Source organism: Panthera tigris, chromosome C1 (genome assembly GCF_018350195.1).
Source record: "Panthera tigris isolate Pti1 chromosome C1, P.tigris_Pti1_mat1.1, whole genome shotgun sequence".
Lineage (NCBI taxonomy): Eukaryota > Metazoa > Chordata > Mammalia > Carnivora > Felidae > Panthera > Panthera tigris.
This window is the reverse complement of record NC_056667.1, coordinates 23839012-23856944: the sequence shown is the minus strand read 5'-3', so window position 1 is coordinate 23856944 and position 17933 is coordinate 23839012. Positions and strand designations below refer to the sequence as shown.

The 17933-nt window shown below is 59.2% G+C and overlaps 1 protein-coding gene across 9 annotated transcripts in view; it reads left to right on the top strand.

Moving 5' to 3' along the window:
* Positions 1–1216: 1216 nt before the first annotated feature.
* ADGRB2 (adhesion G protein-coupled receptor B2) overlaps positions 1217–17933 on the top strand; it is a 36282-nt gene continuing 19565 nt past the window's right edge. For 3 of the 9 annotated variants that reach the window (XM_042996746.1, XM_042996745.1, XM_042996743.1), the window contains exons 1-2: positions 1219–1311; positions 8246–9056. In XM_042996746.1, coding sequence (XP_042852680.1) covers positions 8261–9056 — 796 coding nt within the window. In that variant the 5' untranslated portion in view covers positions 1219–1311; positions 8246–8260. Of the gene's footprint in view, positions 1312–3868; positions 3929–8053; positions 8076–8245; positions 9057–17933 lie in introns of those variants that run through there. The other 6 variants (XM_042996744.1, XM_042996738.1, XM_042996742.1 and 3 more) reach the window with 5 other exon arrangements.

The following is a 17933-nucleotide window of genomic DNA, read 5'->3' as shown; positions in this document are numbered from 1 at the left end:
TGGGGAGGGGGCAGGTCTGTACATTCCGGCTGCTTCTACACAAACAGATGCAACATGGGGGCGCCCCTGGCACAGGAAAAGGCACTTGTGGGAATAGACAGGCACTCAGGAAAACATGTAACACACTGCACACGTGTAGCATCCCCGTGCCTAGGGACATGCAACATTGCAGTTTACGCTAGAGTATGCACCAAACATGCCACACTGCAGCGTGTACATATGTGGCTCCTACATACAGGTGACCCACAGCACTCAGCACATATGTGGCACTTGTAAGCTTGCACACATATAGCATCTCTACACACAGGAACAAGCAACATGCGTTCAAGACCTGAACACATGTTAACACGCTGTGTATGTGTGTAGCAACTGCATGCACGGAGCCAGGCAACATTGCAGCGCACACGTAGGGCACCTGTGTGCATAAGCATATGCAAAGTTCAGCGCACAGGAGTGGCACCTGCATGCACAGGGATATGCGATTTGCAATGCATACGGGGGAGGGTGGGGCAAATGTTTCAGCCCCCAGGGCCCCAGAGACCCTGGCTGCGAGAGCTGCCTCCGGGCCCGGGGGATCTCTGGAGGGGCGTCGCGGATCGCCGCATCCTGCGGTCCAGGAGGCCGCGGGCGGGGCAGGGGCTTACCCGGGGCTTCTCCCGCGCCGGCGCCTGGGGCCCAGGGCGGGGAGGAGGAGGGTGCGCTCGGCTCGGCTGGCGCTGCTCCCCCTTTAACAGGAGGCGGCGCGCGTCGCCCCCGCCCCCCGCCCCTTCTCCCGCGGCTCCTCGCGCCCGGCCTGGCGCGCGCCCCCTCCCGGGCCCAGCCCGCGCAGGCGCCGCGTCCCGCCTCGGCCGTCACTCGGCCCGGCGCGCTCTGCGGGCAGCGGCCGGAACGGCCGGAGGAACCGGGTTCGGCGGCGGCGGCGGCGGCAGTGACGGCGGCGGCGGCGCTCTGAGACCGAGGATGCGGCGCCGGCTTTTGGAGCCCGGGGCTGCGGCCGCCACCCGCGAATAGGAGGCGGCGCGCGGCGCGGGCGGTGCTCGGGGCGGGGGAGCGGGGAGCGGGGGGGGGGGGCGGCGCGGCGAGGAGGCGGCGGCAGGAGCCCGCGCCCGGCCCGGCGCCCGCCCGCCCCGCGCTGCTCCGCGGCGCCTTTTCTGCACCCGCGGCTCCGCGGAGCGGGAGCCTCGGCCCTCCGCGCCGCTGCCGCGAGCTGCCCCGCGCCCGGCCAGGCCCCCGCCTTAGGGATGGCAAACTTGCGCCCCGTGGCTGCCTCCGCCAGCGCCGGCCCCCGCTCCTGCTGCTGACGGCGCCCAGGTGAGTGTTCGGTCCCAGACCCTGACCCGGCCCCGCACCGAGAACCTCCCGGCGCGGTCCCGAGTTTCCGCACCGGTCCGGACTCGGGGCGCTCCCCTAGCTCATCTCGGTCGAATCTTCCCCCTCCCGAACTGTGTTCGTTCAGCATCTACCCATTCCTGTCTCTTTGGGAACTTCGAAGCCTGGGGCCGAGGCCCCCTTCATCGCTGGTGAGTCCCTTTTCCACCCCCATCCCCTTCCCCATTTCTGCTAAAGCCCTCCCCCACAATCCTGACCCAGACCTTACCCCCATTGCTGTCTCGAGTCTCTCCGTATCTTAGCCTGGATCCTGGCAGTGCGCCCCCCACCTTGATTAGAGCCCCTTTCTCCAACCTGCAGCTCGACTGTGTCTTCCACCTTAATCCACCCCCCCCCCCACCTCGGCTGGATGCCGGACCCTGCTCCTCCACTCACTTCATTTCTGCCCAGAGTCCTACCCGTCCCTATCCCTGTCTGCCCACAGTTACTGCCTTTCCCCGCGCCAGTACCCCGACCATGCTTCCCTTCTTATTTCTGTCCCGATTGCCTCCTCCCCCATATCTGCCCGGAGTCTCTCTATCCCTCGCCAATCTCTGCTGCAAGTCTCCTCCCCCTCACCCAGGACTTGGGGCCGTGTCCCCCGTGTCTGATCTGAGCCCCCTCCTCTCCGGCCGGGATCTCGGCTGGCCCTGCATCCCTGACTCCCGTGTCCATCTTTGGTCAGAGTCTGTCCATCCCCCATCCCTCTCTTCCCACCCCTGGGGCATAGAGCCGGGCACCACACGCACCCTCCTGCAGCCCTGGGGGCTGGCGTGTTGGGGCGGCGGTGGGGGGGGGGGCGGGTTGTAGGTTGTGAAGTTGGCGGCCACTCCCGCAGTCAGCTCGGTCCGAGGGAAGTCCTCTGCGCCGCGGCGGGTGCAGAGCGGGCGAAGGGTCTGGTGCCCGCGGGGGGAGGGGCTCCCGGGCCAGAGATACTGCCCGCCTGCCCGCCTCGCCAGCTGCCGGCCGGGCCCCTGGGCGTCCTCTGGCGCCCCCTGCCCGCAGCCCTGGACCCGCCGCTCCTTTTCCTCCCGCGGGTAACCCCAGGTTTCCGCAGCCGGAGCAGCAGCGGTGGCTGCGGGACTGGCAGTGGGAAGTCCCTGGGGAAGAGGAGGTTGGCGGGCGAGGCCGGGTGCCCCCTCGTGCTAGCCTTGCGGGAACAATCCTGGTTATCAGGCCATATGCTCTGGGGTGGGGTGGGGTGGGGTAGGGTGGGGTGGGGTGGAGGGCTCATCCCAGCGGTAATTCCGGAGCCCTTTGATCTATCAGGGACAGACTAGGAAGACTAGCCCCTGGATTTGAGATGGTCTGGATGGGTTTGTTTGGGCTAGGGCGGGTGTCCCCAGAGAGCCTCTGTGTACCCCATGGCAGTCTCCACTAGGTGAAGGGTGGGGGCAAAGGTGGGCTTGGTCTACTTTGGGCATGGTGTAGACGGTGGGGGAGAGTCCACCTGGCCCTGGGGCAGAACAGGCACCTGGGGAGTGTCTCCCTGGCTGCCACAGGGGTCAGTATGGACTCTGTACTGGGTATGCCCTGATGGTGGTGGTGGTGAGGCTTGAGGGAGGGTCTTCCCTGGACCAAGATTGACAGATTTTCTCTTCTCTTCTCTTCTCTTCTCTTCTCTTCTCTTCTCTTCTCTTCTCTTCTCTTCTCTTCTCCCTTCCCCCATCACTCTTCAGAAAGGGATAGGTCTAGCCTGGGGTGGCTGTGTGTGGTAGGCATTTCTGTGTCCCCAAATAAGGTTCCAGCTGGTCTCTGCCCTCTTCTCTCCCTCCCAACCCCCAGGTAATGGAGCTGAGTAAGTAGTTAGTAACTCAGCTTTTGGTCAGATGACCTGGGTTCAAAAGATGTATGACCTGGGCAGGCTACATAACCCTTCTGAGCCTCAGTTGGCCCTCTATAAAATGGGTCAGTGATAAATGCCTCATATAGTTTCTGGGAGAATGAAATTAGATTGTATAGTGTCTGGCATCTAGTGGTGCTCAACAATGATTGGCTTATTGGGCGTTCGTCTTCAAGGCCAAGGTCAGGCCCCTTGCCACTCTACTATTCCCAGAGGAGAAGTGCAGAACAGGTTCTAGTGACTTCACTCTATCCCCCGGATAATAAAGCCAGAAAACACCTTTAGCTCCCCAGAGTGGGTCCAGGGAGCCTGTGACTATCAGTCTCTTCCCTCCCTCACCCATCTTTCACCATCCCACTGGACTGCTCTGGGATCAGCTCTGGCCAGAGGGGCATCAGTGAAAGCCAGGCCAAGGTCTCTGAGGTCCTGGCTCCAGTGTGGAGACTGGGGAGGTAGGATAAATGCAGGGAAGAAACCCAGGTCAAGGTCCCCAAAGGCAGGCTTGCCTAATGGGGGGGGGGGGGCACGTGGGAAATCAGCCACAGAGGAGAACATGGTGCACAGAGGAGCCTCTTACCTCTCCCCAGGAGGTCAGACGCCATCGGGAACTTTCCAGGACAGTTAGTGCTCCAGATTAGAGTTAGGGGGCGACCCAGGCTGAGGACCCAAGAGTTTGAAGAAACCTGGCTTTGGCGTGAGTGGCTTGGTGAAGGGCAGGTAAGAGGGAGAGAAGAGAGAGGGCTTGAATCCACGGCGTTCTGCTGGGCCGGAAGTCCTCTGGGCAGTGTGGCTGGGCCTGGGTCCCACCGGGGAGTGGCAGCCTCTCAGCCTCCAGTCTGCCCGGGTAGCCCTGACATTGGGGAACAAAAGCTTTCGGTTCCTGTAGCAACGGCGGCTCCAGCTGCTGCAAAGTTCCGGGGAGGCGGGCGGAGGGCGGCTGAGTCACCGCCCCCTCCCCCGCCGCCCTCGAGGCACCACCCCCACCCCCGACCCCGGTCTCCCTTCTCTTGGTGGGCGGAAGTCCCCCTCCCCAGACCGAAAGGCCCTTGAGAAAGAGGAGGAGCGGCCGGCTCCGCCAGGTGGAGAAGGCGGGGCCGCACTGGGTGGGGGGGGAACCCCCCTACCCTCGGTCCTGCCCACCAGCTCCTGAGGCTGGATGGAAATGTGCGCCCTCCTGGGTACCAGAGCTCCGGGAGAGGGGTCCTTGGGGACCCTGCCAGCCGGCCAGTGCAGGGGCAGGGGACCCGAAGGCCCCGAGTGGGGGGTCCCCGCCCGCGTGTCGGCCTGGGCTCGGCCCGGCAGCGAGCGCCCGGGAGGCGGAGGGTGAGTGACGGGCGGGCGAATTGGAGCTGCCAGGTGGATAAACGCGACCGACGTGCGCACTGCTGCGCCCCCTCCCCCACCCGCCGCCCCTCCCCCGACCGCGGCCCCGGGCTCCGAGCGCCCGGTCACCCAGCGCCGCGCTGCTCCCAGCCGGCAGGGCGCAAGGGGGTCGATCCCCGGGATCCCCGAGACCCAGGCCTTGCCCTGAGGTGCCCCCGCCCCCCTCCCCCTCAGCCCCCAGTCTTTTCCCTTACAGCTGCTGCAAAAGCCTCCTATTCCCTCATTAGTGCAGAAGGGAAGCCGGAGGCTGAGCAGGCCTGCGGGGTCTGGGAGGAAGGGGGTCTCAGTGTGCTAGGACACAGGGTGGGTGGCATTCTCAAGTTTGCTGGTGGGCGGCAGGCATGCGGTGGAGGTAGCTGGAGGAGGGGGTCCCTAAGACTGAGATTATGCCAATGGGCAACTCACCCATCTCAGCCCAGTGAGGTCCTGAGGGAGGAGGCTTTTAGATTATCCTCTCCATTAACCTCCTGACGCGGGAAGTTCTTCCTCAGAGCTGAGCTCCATACCTATCGTCTCTAGCTCTTGTGCATGTATGTGATCTTGCTGTTTGGGTTTGGAGGTGGCCAAGCCATTCACATGGCTCAACCCAAAGGGCCTTCCCAGAGATAGCGGTGGAGCTCAGCAGGAAAGCCGGGAGAGTTTGTGAGGTTCCGTGTGGGAGGGGGGAAGGGAAGGTGTGCATACCCTGTCTGTGCCAGGCTCTGTGCTGGGAATTCACTGGGACGCTGAACAAGAAAGTGTGTGTAATCCTGGGGGCAGGGATCATGGTCTCCATTCCACAGAGCGGGGAACTTGACTCCGTTCAGGGAGGTTGAACATGGCTAATAACCGCTTCGGCTGCCTGGGAGGCAAGGATCCTTCCAGGTCCCCTCCCACGAGAGGGTCTCTCTGACTTGGAATTGGGCTTTTTGCCTTATTTTGTGGATGTGGAGTGAGATTTAAAAAGGGCCCCCAAAGGTCTTATGTCACAGCAGGAACCACGAGGGTAATACGTACCCAGGGTGAAATTCCCAAGTTGGTGTGAAGGGGCTGTCTGGAGGAGGGGGCTTGGTCAGGGTTTAGAGGCGGCTCAATTCTGGAGAAGCCAGGCTGTGGCTCTGAGGATGTGGACCTAGTGCTTCTTGATGGATTGGTGCTATGGAGGAGGGAGGAGCTGAGGCCCAGGAGGTGGGGTTGGGGGGGGGTGGTCTGAGCCCCCAGCTTCAGGAACACACAAAGGAAGGAACAGCAAGTCAGACCCCACCTGCCACTTAGCTGTCATATGCTAAGCCTCAAAGAACCAAATGCCTGTGTATATTCACACTAGAGAGTATATTTCCATCTCTCTCCATGTGTACGAGTGTCTGGCTCTTTTATACCTTGTACATGTGAGTGCCTGTACCCTAGTGTGCACGTGAATTCACTCATCTGTGGCTTCACTGATCTGTGTGCATGCTGAATGCCTGTGAACACCTGTCTATACATGCATCCGTGCATACCTGCTTTTGTGTGCACGTTGCACGGCACAGCAATGTTCAAGCCTGTGTGTGTGTGTGTGTGTGTGTGTGTGTGTGTGTGTTCCTCACCTTGCTCTAAGTGGGGGAGGTGAGGCCAGTTATAATGAGCCCCCACCTCCCCTATGCTGAGCTACAGCTATGGCCTGAATTTTGCAGCCTGCTTAAAAATAATTGGGGGCAGCGGGGGGATTGGATGTCAGTCATCATCAGCCACTGGCTTCGCTGGTGCCGCAGCAGGCTGGGCGGGCTGAACAGTTTGGGACAGGCATGATGTGGGGGCGGGGGAGGCCAGGGGTCTTGTGTCCCTTTTGCAGTTCTGGCAGGAGCAGTGGAGACACAGCCTGTTCTGACTTTTGTTGGATAACTCCAGGCGGGTCTTTGGGGGAGGGTGGGGCTGCTCCTCCCCAATAAATGAGCCTGCCTGGAGCTTGAGCCCCCACCCCTCCTTCCCCCTATGGCTGGGGAGGGGCAAGTGCGGGATCTGGGGGAGTGAGGAGTTCCATGGTTGCTGCACAGAGGCTGGAATTCTGGGGTTCTAATTCCTGCCCTCTCACCACCCCCACCTCCAACCACTATTGAGGCTCCTAAAAAGCTAAGGGGAAATCTGTGCCTGGGGAGCAGCTACGTCTTGGGAAAATCTAGCCACACCTGTGAGTTATCCTATGTTTGTGATTCTGTTCCCAGAGCCAATGGCTTCTCCATTGTGCGTGCAGCCTGAGCAAGGAAGGGGACAGAGCAAGAGGCTATTGGTGGATGAGAGGGAACCCCAGGCTGGGGCCTCAGGTCCCGGGCTCCAGTCCCAGCTGGACCACTCTGTGTGATCTTAAGCATGTTGCCTCCCCTCTTGGAGCCTCATCCTTTCTCCTTTAATGTGGAGCAACCAGGCTCTAGGGGCCCATCCAGTGCTGTGAGCTATGCTGCCGGCATGGAGGAGGGAGGCAGCATGGATCACTTCGGGGGCAGGGCCGGGAGCAGGGTTGAGCCAGTCCAGGTGCCAGGCTCTGGTTTCCGGACAGCGCTTTGGACAGGCTGTGGGCAGTGGCTCTGTCCTGGCTTGGTGGGTGGGAAGGCACTTGCAGGTGCCCTGCCCGCCAGCTTCTGTCCACTCGGCCCTGACCGTCCCGAGTGTCTGTTGGGGGCATGGCCTGGGTCCTGGTTGCCTGCCCACGCATGGAGAGTACATTCACACCTGCTGAATTTTGCAGCCTGCTGGGAGTTTGGTTTAGTGTAACACTTTGTGGGGAGGGAGAAATCAGTGAACTCTGGTCTCCACTCCTGAGATGAGTGAGCTAGCCCTGGGGAGACAGCAGGGAACAGAGGTGATGATTGGGGGGCATGGGCTTTCAGGAAAGGGCTGTGGGAGCTGAGAGCTGGGTGATGGCTTGGTGGCCTCCGGAGGTGGGGGGGGGGGGCAGGTAGCAGACCCTGAGCCAGGCCTTGGAGGATAACCCATGGCAGGAAGGGAAAAGGGGTTAAGGGGAATACTGCACCCATTTTGCAGATACCTCTCCCCTTGTTTCCACCAGGAAATCCACAGCAGTGATACTCATGACGCTCATACTTGTGATGCCCTCCATGGGCATGGCTTGGGTTGTGCGCAGTCCCTGGCACCCCAGTGGTAACTCCTCCCCTTTCTCTCCCACTCAGCAAAGCAAGTGAGTGAGAATGACATTGTTCTGGGAATAACCTTGAATTGCTCTGATTTATAAAAAAGCAAATCGTTGTCAAACACTGTTCCTTTGACAATTACCGCTGGATTATGCGTGACATGGCTCACAACTGATCACGATACGCTGCGACTGAGAGCAACAGTTCTGGAGAATTTAAGTTGGGTGGTGGGGATGAGGCGAGATCCAAGTGTCGGGCCAAGATGCCAGTGGCTGATGAGATTGACTGAGGAATCATAGGATAACAGAGGCAACAACTGATGTTTCTTAAGGGCTTACAGACTTCCAGACACTCTCCCACGTGCCTTCATTTTACAGGTAAGGCGACTGAGGCTCCGAGAAGTCACATCCCTTGTCTAAGATCACACAGGTGGACGTGGGCGACTCCAGAGTCTTAACCGCGAGGCCCTCTCCTGCAGCTCGCCACAGGAGACTCAGAGCCCACGCTGGCAGCTCCTGGGGCTGCTGACCACTGTCTCTCTCCACAGGGCAAGGGACATAGGATGACCCCAGCCTGTCCCCTCTTACTATCTGTGATTCTGTCCCTGCGCCTGGCCGCCGCCTTCGACCCTGCCCCCAGCGCCTGCTCCGCCCTGGCCTCGGGCGTGCTCTACGGGGCCTTCTCACTGCAGGACCTCTTTCCTACCATCGCCTCAGGCTGCTCCTGGACCCTGGAGAACCCTGACCCCACCAAGTACTCCCTCTACCTGCGCTTCAACCGCCAGGAGCAGGTGTGCGCCCACTTTGCCCCCCGTCTGCTGCCCCTGGACCACTACCTGGTCAACTTTACCTGCCTGCGGTCTAGCCCAGAGGAAGCCGTGGCCCAGGCGGAGGCAGAGGCGGGGCGGCCAGAAGAGGAGGAGGAGGCAGCGGGGCTGGAACTGTGTGGTGGCTCGGGCCCCTTTACCTTCCTGCACTTCGACAAGAACTTCGTGCAGCTGTGCCTGTCGGCGGAGCCCTCGGAGGCCCCGCGCCTGCTGGCGCCCGCTGCCCTGGCCTTCCGCTTCGTCGAGGTCTTGCTCATCAACAACAACAACTCCAGCCAGTTCACCTGTGGCGTGCTGTGCCGCTGGAGTGAGGAGTGCGGCCGCACTGCTGGCAGGGCCTGTGGCTTCGCCCAGCCAGGCTGCAGCTGCCCCGGGGAGGCGGGGGCTGGTTCGGCCACCACCGCGCCTCCGGGCCCGCCTGCTGCCCACACCCTGTCCAATGCCCTGGTGCCTGGGGGCCCGGTCCCACCTGCTGAGGCCGATTTGCATTCAGGGAGCAGCAATGACCTGTTCACAACCGAGATGAGATATGGTGAGTCAGAGCAGGGCCCCGGTGGGGTGGGCGTGCCCAGGGCTGAGGGTACGCTCTGGTCCCCGTCTTGGCAGATCTCCAGGCCATTTGCATAGTTCTTCGCCCGTGTCCCCTCTGTGTCCAGCCTTCTCCGGGTGCTGGGGTCCCCGAAATGGATTGGGGTTAGACCCCACTAACCCCAAACTCTTGTTTGTAGTCTGGGTAGGTGAATGGGGGGCAGAGATGAGACAATGCAGTGTGGTGAACCCAGGGAGAGGACCCTCCCACTAGGCAATCAAGGAAGGCTTCCTGAAGGAAGTGATACAGGTGCAAGCAGAGATCTGAAGGACACGTGGAAGCCAGCCAAGCCAAAGAAGTGGTGAGGGCGCTCCGGGCAGAGGGAGCAGTGCGTGCCAAGTCGACAAGTTTGCCTAGAGGCTGGAGAGTAGGCAGGGAGCAGGGACATGTTCCTGCCCACACGGGTCGGCGATTTTTGGCAGTGGCCCCAGGGTCAGGGCAGAGGGAGGTGCAGAAGAATGGGCCTGGGTGAAGAGGACTGGGCTTCGAGGCTGCCTTGGAGGGCTGGGCTGGCTCCGCTCCCAGCATCCCCTGTCTCCCCCTCTGGGCCCATGTCTTCTGGGACCGAGGCTGCCACAGCTGCTAGAGCTTCCTGCTGACTGGGCAAAAGCTCTGCGAGCCCTTGAGCCCTGCCTGCTCCCGCTCCCACCCCAGCTCCCTCACCACAGCCACTTTCTGCCGACCCTCCTTCCTGCAGCTACAAAGCCCCCAGGCCCTCATCTGGATCCTGTGTGCCCGCCGAACAGAGCCAGGCCAGTGACTGGCCAAGGGGTGGGGGTGGGAGGGAGGCAGAGCTGGGATCTGGTCCCCAGCTCTGGGACTAAAAGGGAGTTCCCTTCCCTCTCCTGGCCTCAGTTTCCCCATTTGGGATAACAGGTGCTGGCCTCCCATCATGAGGATGTCACGCAGGGATGGAAGTCAAAAGAGCCATGGAAATCGGCCTGAGAGGATTTACAGGGACACAGGGGGTCTTGTGTGAGGGCTGCTAGGAGTATTGGAGGAGTATGATCTGTCCCCACCCCTGCTTTGAAGGCCAGAGCTCAGGAGTTGAGCACTGCCCTTGACTATTATCACCTTGAGTGGATTCCATCTTTTTGGCGTCAGTTTCTTCATCTGTAAAATGGGGAGATATCTCTGAGTTAATTAGAGGGCCAGTTATCATGACAGTGGCCTCTCCCAATGCAGTGGGGAGGCACTTCTCAACCTCCCCTGTGAGACATCTGGCACCATGCCTATCCATGGCAAGTGCCCAGTGGCCTTGCTCTGGCCTCTCCCCCTGGCCAGCTTGGCCTCTAACATCGGTCGATGAAGCCGTCCGAGTGACAGCCAGGCCGTGGGCAGGTTACAGGCCCTGGAGGCTGGCCTGGGATTTAGTGCCTGCAGGAAGAAATTGAATTTCGCTTCTTTGTCGAACATTGGCGGAGAGTGCCAGGCGTATATCAGGAGGTTTATGACTCTTCCTGCCTGGCGGCCACTGCCCGTCACTCTGTGGGGGCCTCCCCCATCGCGCTCAGCAGAGGGCAGGCTCTTTTGTCTGGCTTTCCCTGCGGTCCATTGGCCCAGTGGTCTCCAGTGGACGGAGCAAGGCTCTGCCCTCATGGGCGGGCACCATCTGGGCAGGCTGCCATGTGGAGCACAGAGCCAGGAGCAGCCAGCTGGGCTTGGTGAAGCCGGAAACAGGAGTTGGTTGGTAGTCGGAGTGACTTTGGGGGTCAGAGAGGGCTGGTGATGGGAAGGCCACCATTGTCCCCATCATCACAGCCTCTGCGGGGGCCTCTGGGACTGAGCATGGGTGGAGATTGGGTGCTGACTGTACCTGGGCATGAGGCCTAGTATTATCTCTGAGCTGGGAGTCCCAGGCTCCCAGCTGTTCCACACCTGACCTCTGCTCATGCTCCTTGTCCTGCTTGGCATGTTTTCAGGCTGCTCCATGGGGTTGCCTGCAGGGAGGGCCCTTGTGGGGAGTTACAGGGGGTGATGTGGCATTGGTCATCCTAAGTGATCTTGTCCAGCACACTGGTGCCCAGAGCCCCTTCCTCTCCCCTGGCAGGCAAGAGACTTTTACTTTTCCTCTCTGCCATCTCCTTCCTTCTGCCCAGTCTCTTAGGGGCAAGAGACAGTGGGCATATGTCTCAATTTGTTCCATGTGGCAGTGGGCATCTGAGGGACAGGGCACTGTCAGGACTCAGGGCCCTTTGTGCCTGGTTGGCAGGACCCCCTCCTCCCCACTGGGCCAGCTGGACACATGTACCAGCTGTGGGAGAACCGGCTCACATGTGGAACTGCCAGATTGAGACGAGATTGGTGGGCAAGGTGGGGAACAGGAAGAGTAAGACCCTCGTCCTAGCCCCTCTGCCAGGCCCTGTGGCAGGGGAGCTGTGTTTCCCTTCTCTGGGACACTCTGCATAGAATCAATCGAAGGCAAGGCCAGGTGGAGTGGGACTGGGTCCATGCTGGAAGAGTGGCACTGGGGGACAGTGCCTGGGTGGAGTGCCTGGGCCCGCCTCAGAGCCCAGTGCGTTTGACAAGAGGGTACAGGCGCCTGTTAATTTCACGCAAACTGCCTTTGATAGATCTCTTGTTATTTTTGGTGAGTTGAGCCATAAATTTGTGCCATCTTGCTGCCGCAATCTGTTAAGTGGGGAGAGAGGAAGAAAGGGAAGGCAGGCAGGAAGGAGCCCAGCGGATGCTGGCTGAGGCCGGGGTGGGGGGCAGGGAGCAGGAATCACGGTGAAGACGGTGAAGACGTGGTGCTGCCACCCTGCGTTTCCTGCCTGCCGACCCCTCCCCGGTCCTGACGAGACACTGGCCAGTGGGGATGGCTGTGCAGACTGACACCTGGGGAACCTCCTCTCTCCTCTCCCGCACTCCCTGCCTTCCTCAGAGGTGCTGTCCCATCCTTGGCTGGCTGGCTGCTGCTCACCCACCTCCCCATCACCCAGGCCCCATTCCGGAGGCCAGAGTTCAAATCCCCACTCTGCCACTGCTGCTGGGTGACTTGGACGATGGGCTGCCCCACGGGGGCCTCGGGGCCTCCAGTAATCTGTGCATCACTTCCCAGATCCAGCCCCCATACTCTCCATCGTGGCACAGACTCTTCAGCCTGGCATTCCAGCCCCACCCCAGACCCAGCTGCCACCTGCTGTTCAGCCTTCCCTCTAGTTCCGTCCTACCTTTGACCAGGGCTTCTCACTGGCCCCTGAGCCCCTGCTTTCTGGACTCCCTGCTTTTGCTTGGGCCTTTCCCTCACCTGGAATGCCCTTTGGCCTTGGTTTTCCACAACTTCCCATTTTTCCCAGGGCTGCTCAACCCGTTTCCACTAGGAAGCTCCTTGTACCTGCCCAACCTAGTCCTAGATTGGTCTTTCTCCTCCCGGTGCTCAGGCCCTGCTGTCCTCTTTCGGCCAGCCTGGTCCCCTGGTGGGAAGTGCAGCCTTACCTGCCTGTTTGGTGCTCAGACACCGGGGAGGCCAGGCCTCTCTCATGGTGGGAGGAGGGGGCACCTTGCACATTCAGTACATTTCCTAGAAGGTCCTTCCAGCCGAGATCTGTGCTTCTGGAGCTCTGTGTGCTCCGTCACAGGATGGGGAGTGGGACCTAGTTTCCCCCAGATATCTCAGCAGGGACTGAGTCCCCACCCACCCATCACACACATCTCCGTGTCTTTATTGGAGCGGAGTTTGTGCCGGGCCTTGGGTTGGCTCTGGGTGAATGAGATCCCAGGTGCACCAGATGTACCTCCTGCCCTCTGATCGGGGAGAGCGACCACTAGGTATACAGTGGTGGTCAAAGCCACAGGCTGAAGTTTCCTGGCCCTGGATTCAATTCCCAGCCCCACCACTGACTAAGCTCTGCGACCGTGGGCAGGTTTCTTCACCTGCCATTTCATTACCTGTAAAGTCGGGATAGTTGGGCTGTTCACAGAGTGATGATAAAGATGAAAGAAGAGAATATAGGTCAGCGCTTAGTACAGTGCCTGGCACATGGTAAATCCCTAATAAATAGCTGCGTGTTGTCATAATTTAGTGCCATAGGTTTGATGTACCTGGGCCAGATGTCAAGGGAGGAGGAAGAGTGAGGGGTTCAACCACAGAGGGGTGGGAAGGCAGTCTAAAGAAGGTGATTCTGAGTTGGGTTTTGAGGAGTGAATAGGAATTCACTACCCATGGAATTTTTCTTTACATCGAATCACTTCTAAAATTTAATACATTAGGAAGAAATTTCACATCCTACCTGGAAAAAAGAGTATCACTTATCTGAAGCAAAAGATAACAGAAGAAATAGCCCCAGTGAAAACAAAGCGATGTTAGCAAATTCTAGCTAGACGTTCGTCCTTCTTGTCCATTTGTTAGAAAGAGAAATGAGCACGTGCTGGCGGTGTGTGAAAGTCTCAGACTACACAGAGACTTTATCTTGCATGCATTTGCAAGGATTAAAAGTAAGGCAACCATATAATTTATCATCTAAACTGGGACATTTTTGAGGTTTTTAAAGCAGGGGAAGGGGTCCTATTAATTATGTCATGGCAGCAGGCACAAACCCGGTGACCCCAGGCATATTGGCAGGAAGTCACCCTAATTAAAAGAGACCTAGAGGGGTAACTGCCCCAGTCCATGATGCAGGGTTTTTTAAGGGCACATTGGTGAGCCACCCCAACTCATTTCCTGCCACACGCTTTGGGAAACCTGGCAGGAGGAAGCAGCCCGTGCAAGGACATGGAAGTGTGAGCCCCCTTGGTGGCCCAAGGTTCTGACTGCCACCCCCAGACACTGGGACCCCCACCTCCATTGACCAAAGGCCTCAAGCCAGCAAGAAGTTGGGCATCGTGGGGGAGGTGGGATGAGTCAGTTGTGGTCCCCGCTCTCGAGGAGCTCCTGGCTGTGTGGGGGGAGGTGGCAGGGACCCAGCTAGCTCTGTCCAGAGGCTGGGCAGATAGGTCAGCAGCTCGGGGGAGGGAGTCATTGGGGGGGAACTGGCATTCTGGCTGAGTATCTGGTCTCACAGGGATACCCAGTTGCATTGGACTGCAGAGGTAGAGCTTGGAATTTTCAAAAGCCATCTCTCTCTCTGCCCCTGCCCTCCCTCTCCCCCCACCCTGGTTTTTTTTTTTTTTTTTTTTTTTTTTTTTTTTTTTTAAGGCACTGTAGGGTTCACGAAGCACTGCTGGGGGTGGGAAGCCATGGAGGGACATGACAGAACCATGTTTCAAGGGGATCTGTTGGTGCCTACTCAGGGCTCCAGGGCCAGCCTCAGGGAGGATGTAGAGAGCCCTGGGAGGGCTGGCTGCTTTGTAAATCTGCACTGCTCTCCCCGTGGAAGTGATGATTATCGTGGTTATTTTTAACATATTCATGACAAAGGAGGCTGAGGGGGCTGGACTGTGTGGAGTTTGGGGGGCAGGGTCTGCAGAGCATGGTGGAGCAGGTGCCTACCGTCCTGCTCAGATGGCAGAGAGCCCCTGTGCCCACCCAGCCTGCCGGTGCAAGGGGGGAACAAGAGTGGCCCCTGGGTGATTGGGGTGGAGGAACCCTCAGGGATATCTGGCTCATGTCTGCTGAATGCCTGTCTTGTGTCTGGCTGCTCAGAGCTGGGCCCTCTGTGCAAGAGGAGTGAGGGAGATTGAGACCCTCCCTTAGTGCCCACAAGAGGGATGAGCCTAGGTTACTCTCAGCTGCAGTGGAAGACAATCTAGGGTCTCAGCCACAGGAGAAGGGGCCAGCATACCAAAACCCCTGTGTGGTCAGCCTGGGAGGGCTTCCTGGAGGAGGCAGTATTTGACATGGAGAAGATTTTGGCAGATGGAGGTAGAGGAGGGCATTCCAAGGGGGAGGGAACACCAATCTCAGGGAGGAAAGCAGGTGGATAACAAGAGAGGGGGGCAGTCCCTTTGCACAGAGAGCTTATTGTATTCCAGGCGGTCCATATCTCTTGTTTCATTTAATTCTGAACCTGTGGTAGGACGTGTCCTCTTTATTTTCAGTTGAAGATTTTTAAGCTCAGAGAGGTGAGGCGACTTGCCCAAGGGCACACAGCAAGACTGGCAGAATTGAGAATCAAATCTGCTTCTGTCTCTGGTTCTCTAATCCATGTCCTTCCCACTGGTCCACATGACCTTGCAGTGTGCTTGGCTGCCTGGTGGGGAGAGGAAAACAGGACTGGACATGGCATCAGAGGCCGGCACATGCCAGGCTCAGAGGCTTACACTGGTAGCAGTGGGAAGCCACTGAAGGTTCCTCAGCAGGGGAGTTCGTGCGCTTTGCGCTGGGCTCCCAGAGGATCACTTTGGAGGCTGCAGAAGAGAATCAGGCTCACCTGGGGCGGGGGGGCAGTGGGGGAGTGGATGTGCAAAGGAACAATAAGAAGGTGGTGTGAAAACAGGATAACAGTAGCAAGTGTGAGGGGCTTTGGCGGGACGAGGGAGTGACTCAGGGTCCTATGGGAATTAAGAAAGCCATCTCTCAGGAGGTTCCAACTGCATTTTGTTAGAGCCAGCGCAGCTCAGTAGAAAGAGCACGGGCTCCAGAGGAGTCAGGCAAGCCTGGCTTCGAATGCCACTCAGCCTGTCTCCAGCGTGCGACCCTGGAGCCTCCTTCCTCATCAGTAACATGGGAGAACCCATCCTCATTAGGATTAAACGAGGTGCACGGTGACTGGCAATAGGGGGTTGTGTAGTGAGTGTTACCTCATTCAAAACAAAACGGAACAGTGAGGAGGTCCTCAGGGGTAGAGCAGGGTAGCGTGTCCTGGGGAAGCGGGTCTGTCCACACCAGGGCGGGCTCGCAGGTGGGAAGGCAGATTGCAGAACTTGTGAGGATCCGGGTCCTACAAGCTGCCTTTTCCTGGACCCCTTCTTGTCCTGTTGGCTCAGCTGCCTCTTAGACTCCCTCAGCTGTGGGCCCAGAGCTGGCTGTGGCCTGCCTCATGGCATATGCTGAGCTGAAACATTGTTTGAGTGGGTGACCCCCCTGGTGTTCCTCCCTTTCGGGTAGAACTAGCTTTCACACGTGGGGGAAATAGACTGCTAGCCTCCCTTCTGAGGGAAGTGGGGTGGGGGTACAAGGGAGGGCAGTCAGTGCAGGCTCCTGCTGGGTAGCCTCGGGCTTGTTCCCTCCCCTCTCTGGCCCAGCCCAGGAGGCCGGGAGAGGGACTCAAGAGCTGGGCCTGGGACACGTTCGTTCTGATTTTCAAATAGGGTGGATCCTAGAAACCACCTCCATCACCTCTGGTTGTGTCGTGGGGGCTGGCCCGCAAAGCGCTGGTGCACGGTTTGTAGAGGATGTGGGGACCATGGGAAGCAGCGAGGGGGTCAGACTGCTGTCTCGCATGTCCGTGTTCCCTGACTTTACCGGACGCCAGGCTGGTGGATGCCACAGACACGATGATGGTCAAGACGCCAAAGCAGGAACCGGATGACGGGATCCTCAGCTGGATTTGTGATAGGTCGAACAGCATCTGCAGAATGTTTATTAAGAAATGGGTGTCAGGCCTGGGGCTGCTGTAGGTGGAGGGCTGCTGGGCAGAGCCGCTACTCAGGATGACAAGTGCTAATTCCCAGTGACCCCCGTGGGGTGGCAGGGAAAGCTAGGAGCAGTGTGTTCATTGCTGTTTGCTGGCGTTCCTCTGGGCCGGTGTTCACTGGGGTCGGGGAGATGGCGTGCACAGCCTGCCTTCAAAGGGCCAATGGGCGTGGGGAGGTTCAGATGGTCGGAAGATGGCATCCTCTGGGACGACGGGGCACACAGAGGAGGGGTCAGCCACTTCTGCCTGAGGAGTGGGGGATGAGGAAGACCCCACAAATGAGAAGCCATGTGAGGTGGATTTTGAAAATCAGGTAGGAGTTTCCCAGGTGAAGGAGGTGATGAACGAGCAGGTGGAGATTTGAGAAGAAGGGGTAATCTTGTCTTAGGCGTGCTGAATTTGAGGGCCCCTCGTCAGCAGACCTGTCCAGAAGGCAGGAGGCCACCCAGGAGTGAAGCCCCGAGTGGGGCGCTGGGGGTGATGACTCTGGAGCAGCCACAGAGGGGCTACTTGAACCTTGGGGAGGGGAGTGTGGAGCGAAGTGTGGAGGCCCGATAGGGGAAGGGGCAGGAAGACAGACCAGCCAAGGAGACTGGGACAGAGGAGCCAGACAGGTAGGAGGAAACCTGGAGAGCCAGGGAGGGGAGTGTTTCAAGGCAGGAACAGTCAGCAGGGCCCCGTGCTACCCAGGGGTCAAGTGGGACAAAGCTGCAGAGTGTCCGTAGGATTTAGTGATAAGGAGGGCGTTGATGACTTTGTCAAGAACGGTTTCAGCAGTAAGATGTGGTCAGAAGCCAGACTGCAGTGGATTACCAGGCGAGGTGACATTTGAGCCAGGATGTGAGTGGCAGGTGGGAAACTAGAGCGCCAGCTGTGGACCACTTAGTGCTGGGGAGGAGGAGGCTGAGGGCAGTGGCTGGAGGAGGAAGGAGGTTCAAAGAGGGGCTCCCCCCAGAATGGAGGTCCATTCTTGGGCTGCCGTGAAAAGACAGTGCCGACCAAATGCTGAGCCAGAGGGTTGACGCATGGCTCCAATGGAGCCCTCCTGGAAGTGGCAGGGGGCAGCGGGGAGTAGATGCAGGGCTGGGCCTGGGAGTAGATGCAGGGAATTTGGGAGTTGGAGGGGTGGGGCAAGAAGTGTGTGTCGGGGGCGGGGAGGATCCCACGCTGCTTTCTTTATAGAGGAGCTCATTGCAGAGAGAGAGAGGGGCAGAGATGAGCTCAAGGAGAGAGGTCAAGGTCTGGCACAGCCAGCCAAGGTGGGGAGTGGGGGAGCCGGGGAGTGCTGCCGAGAAACCCCGGG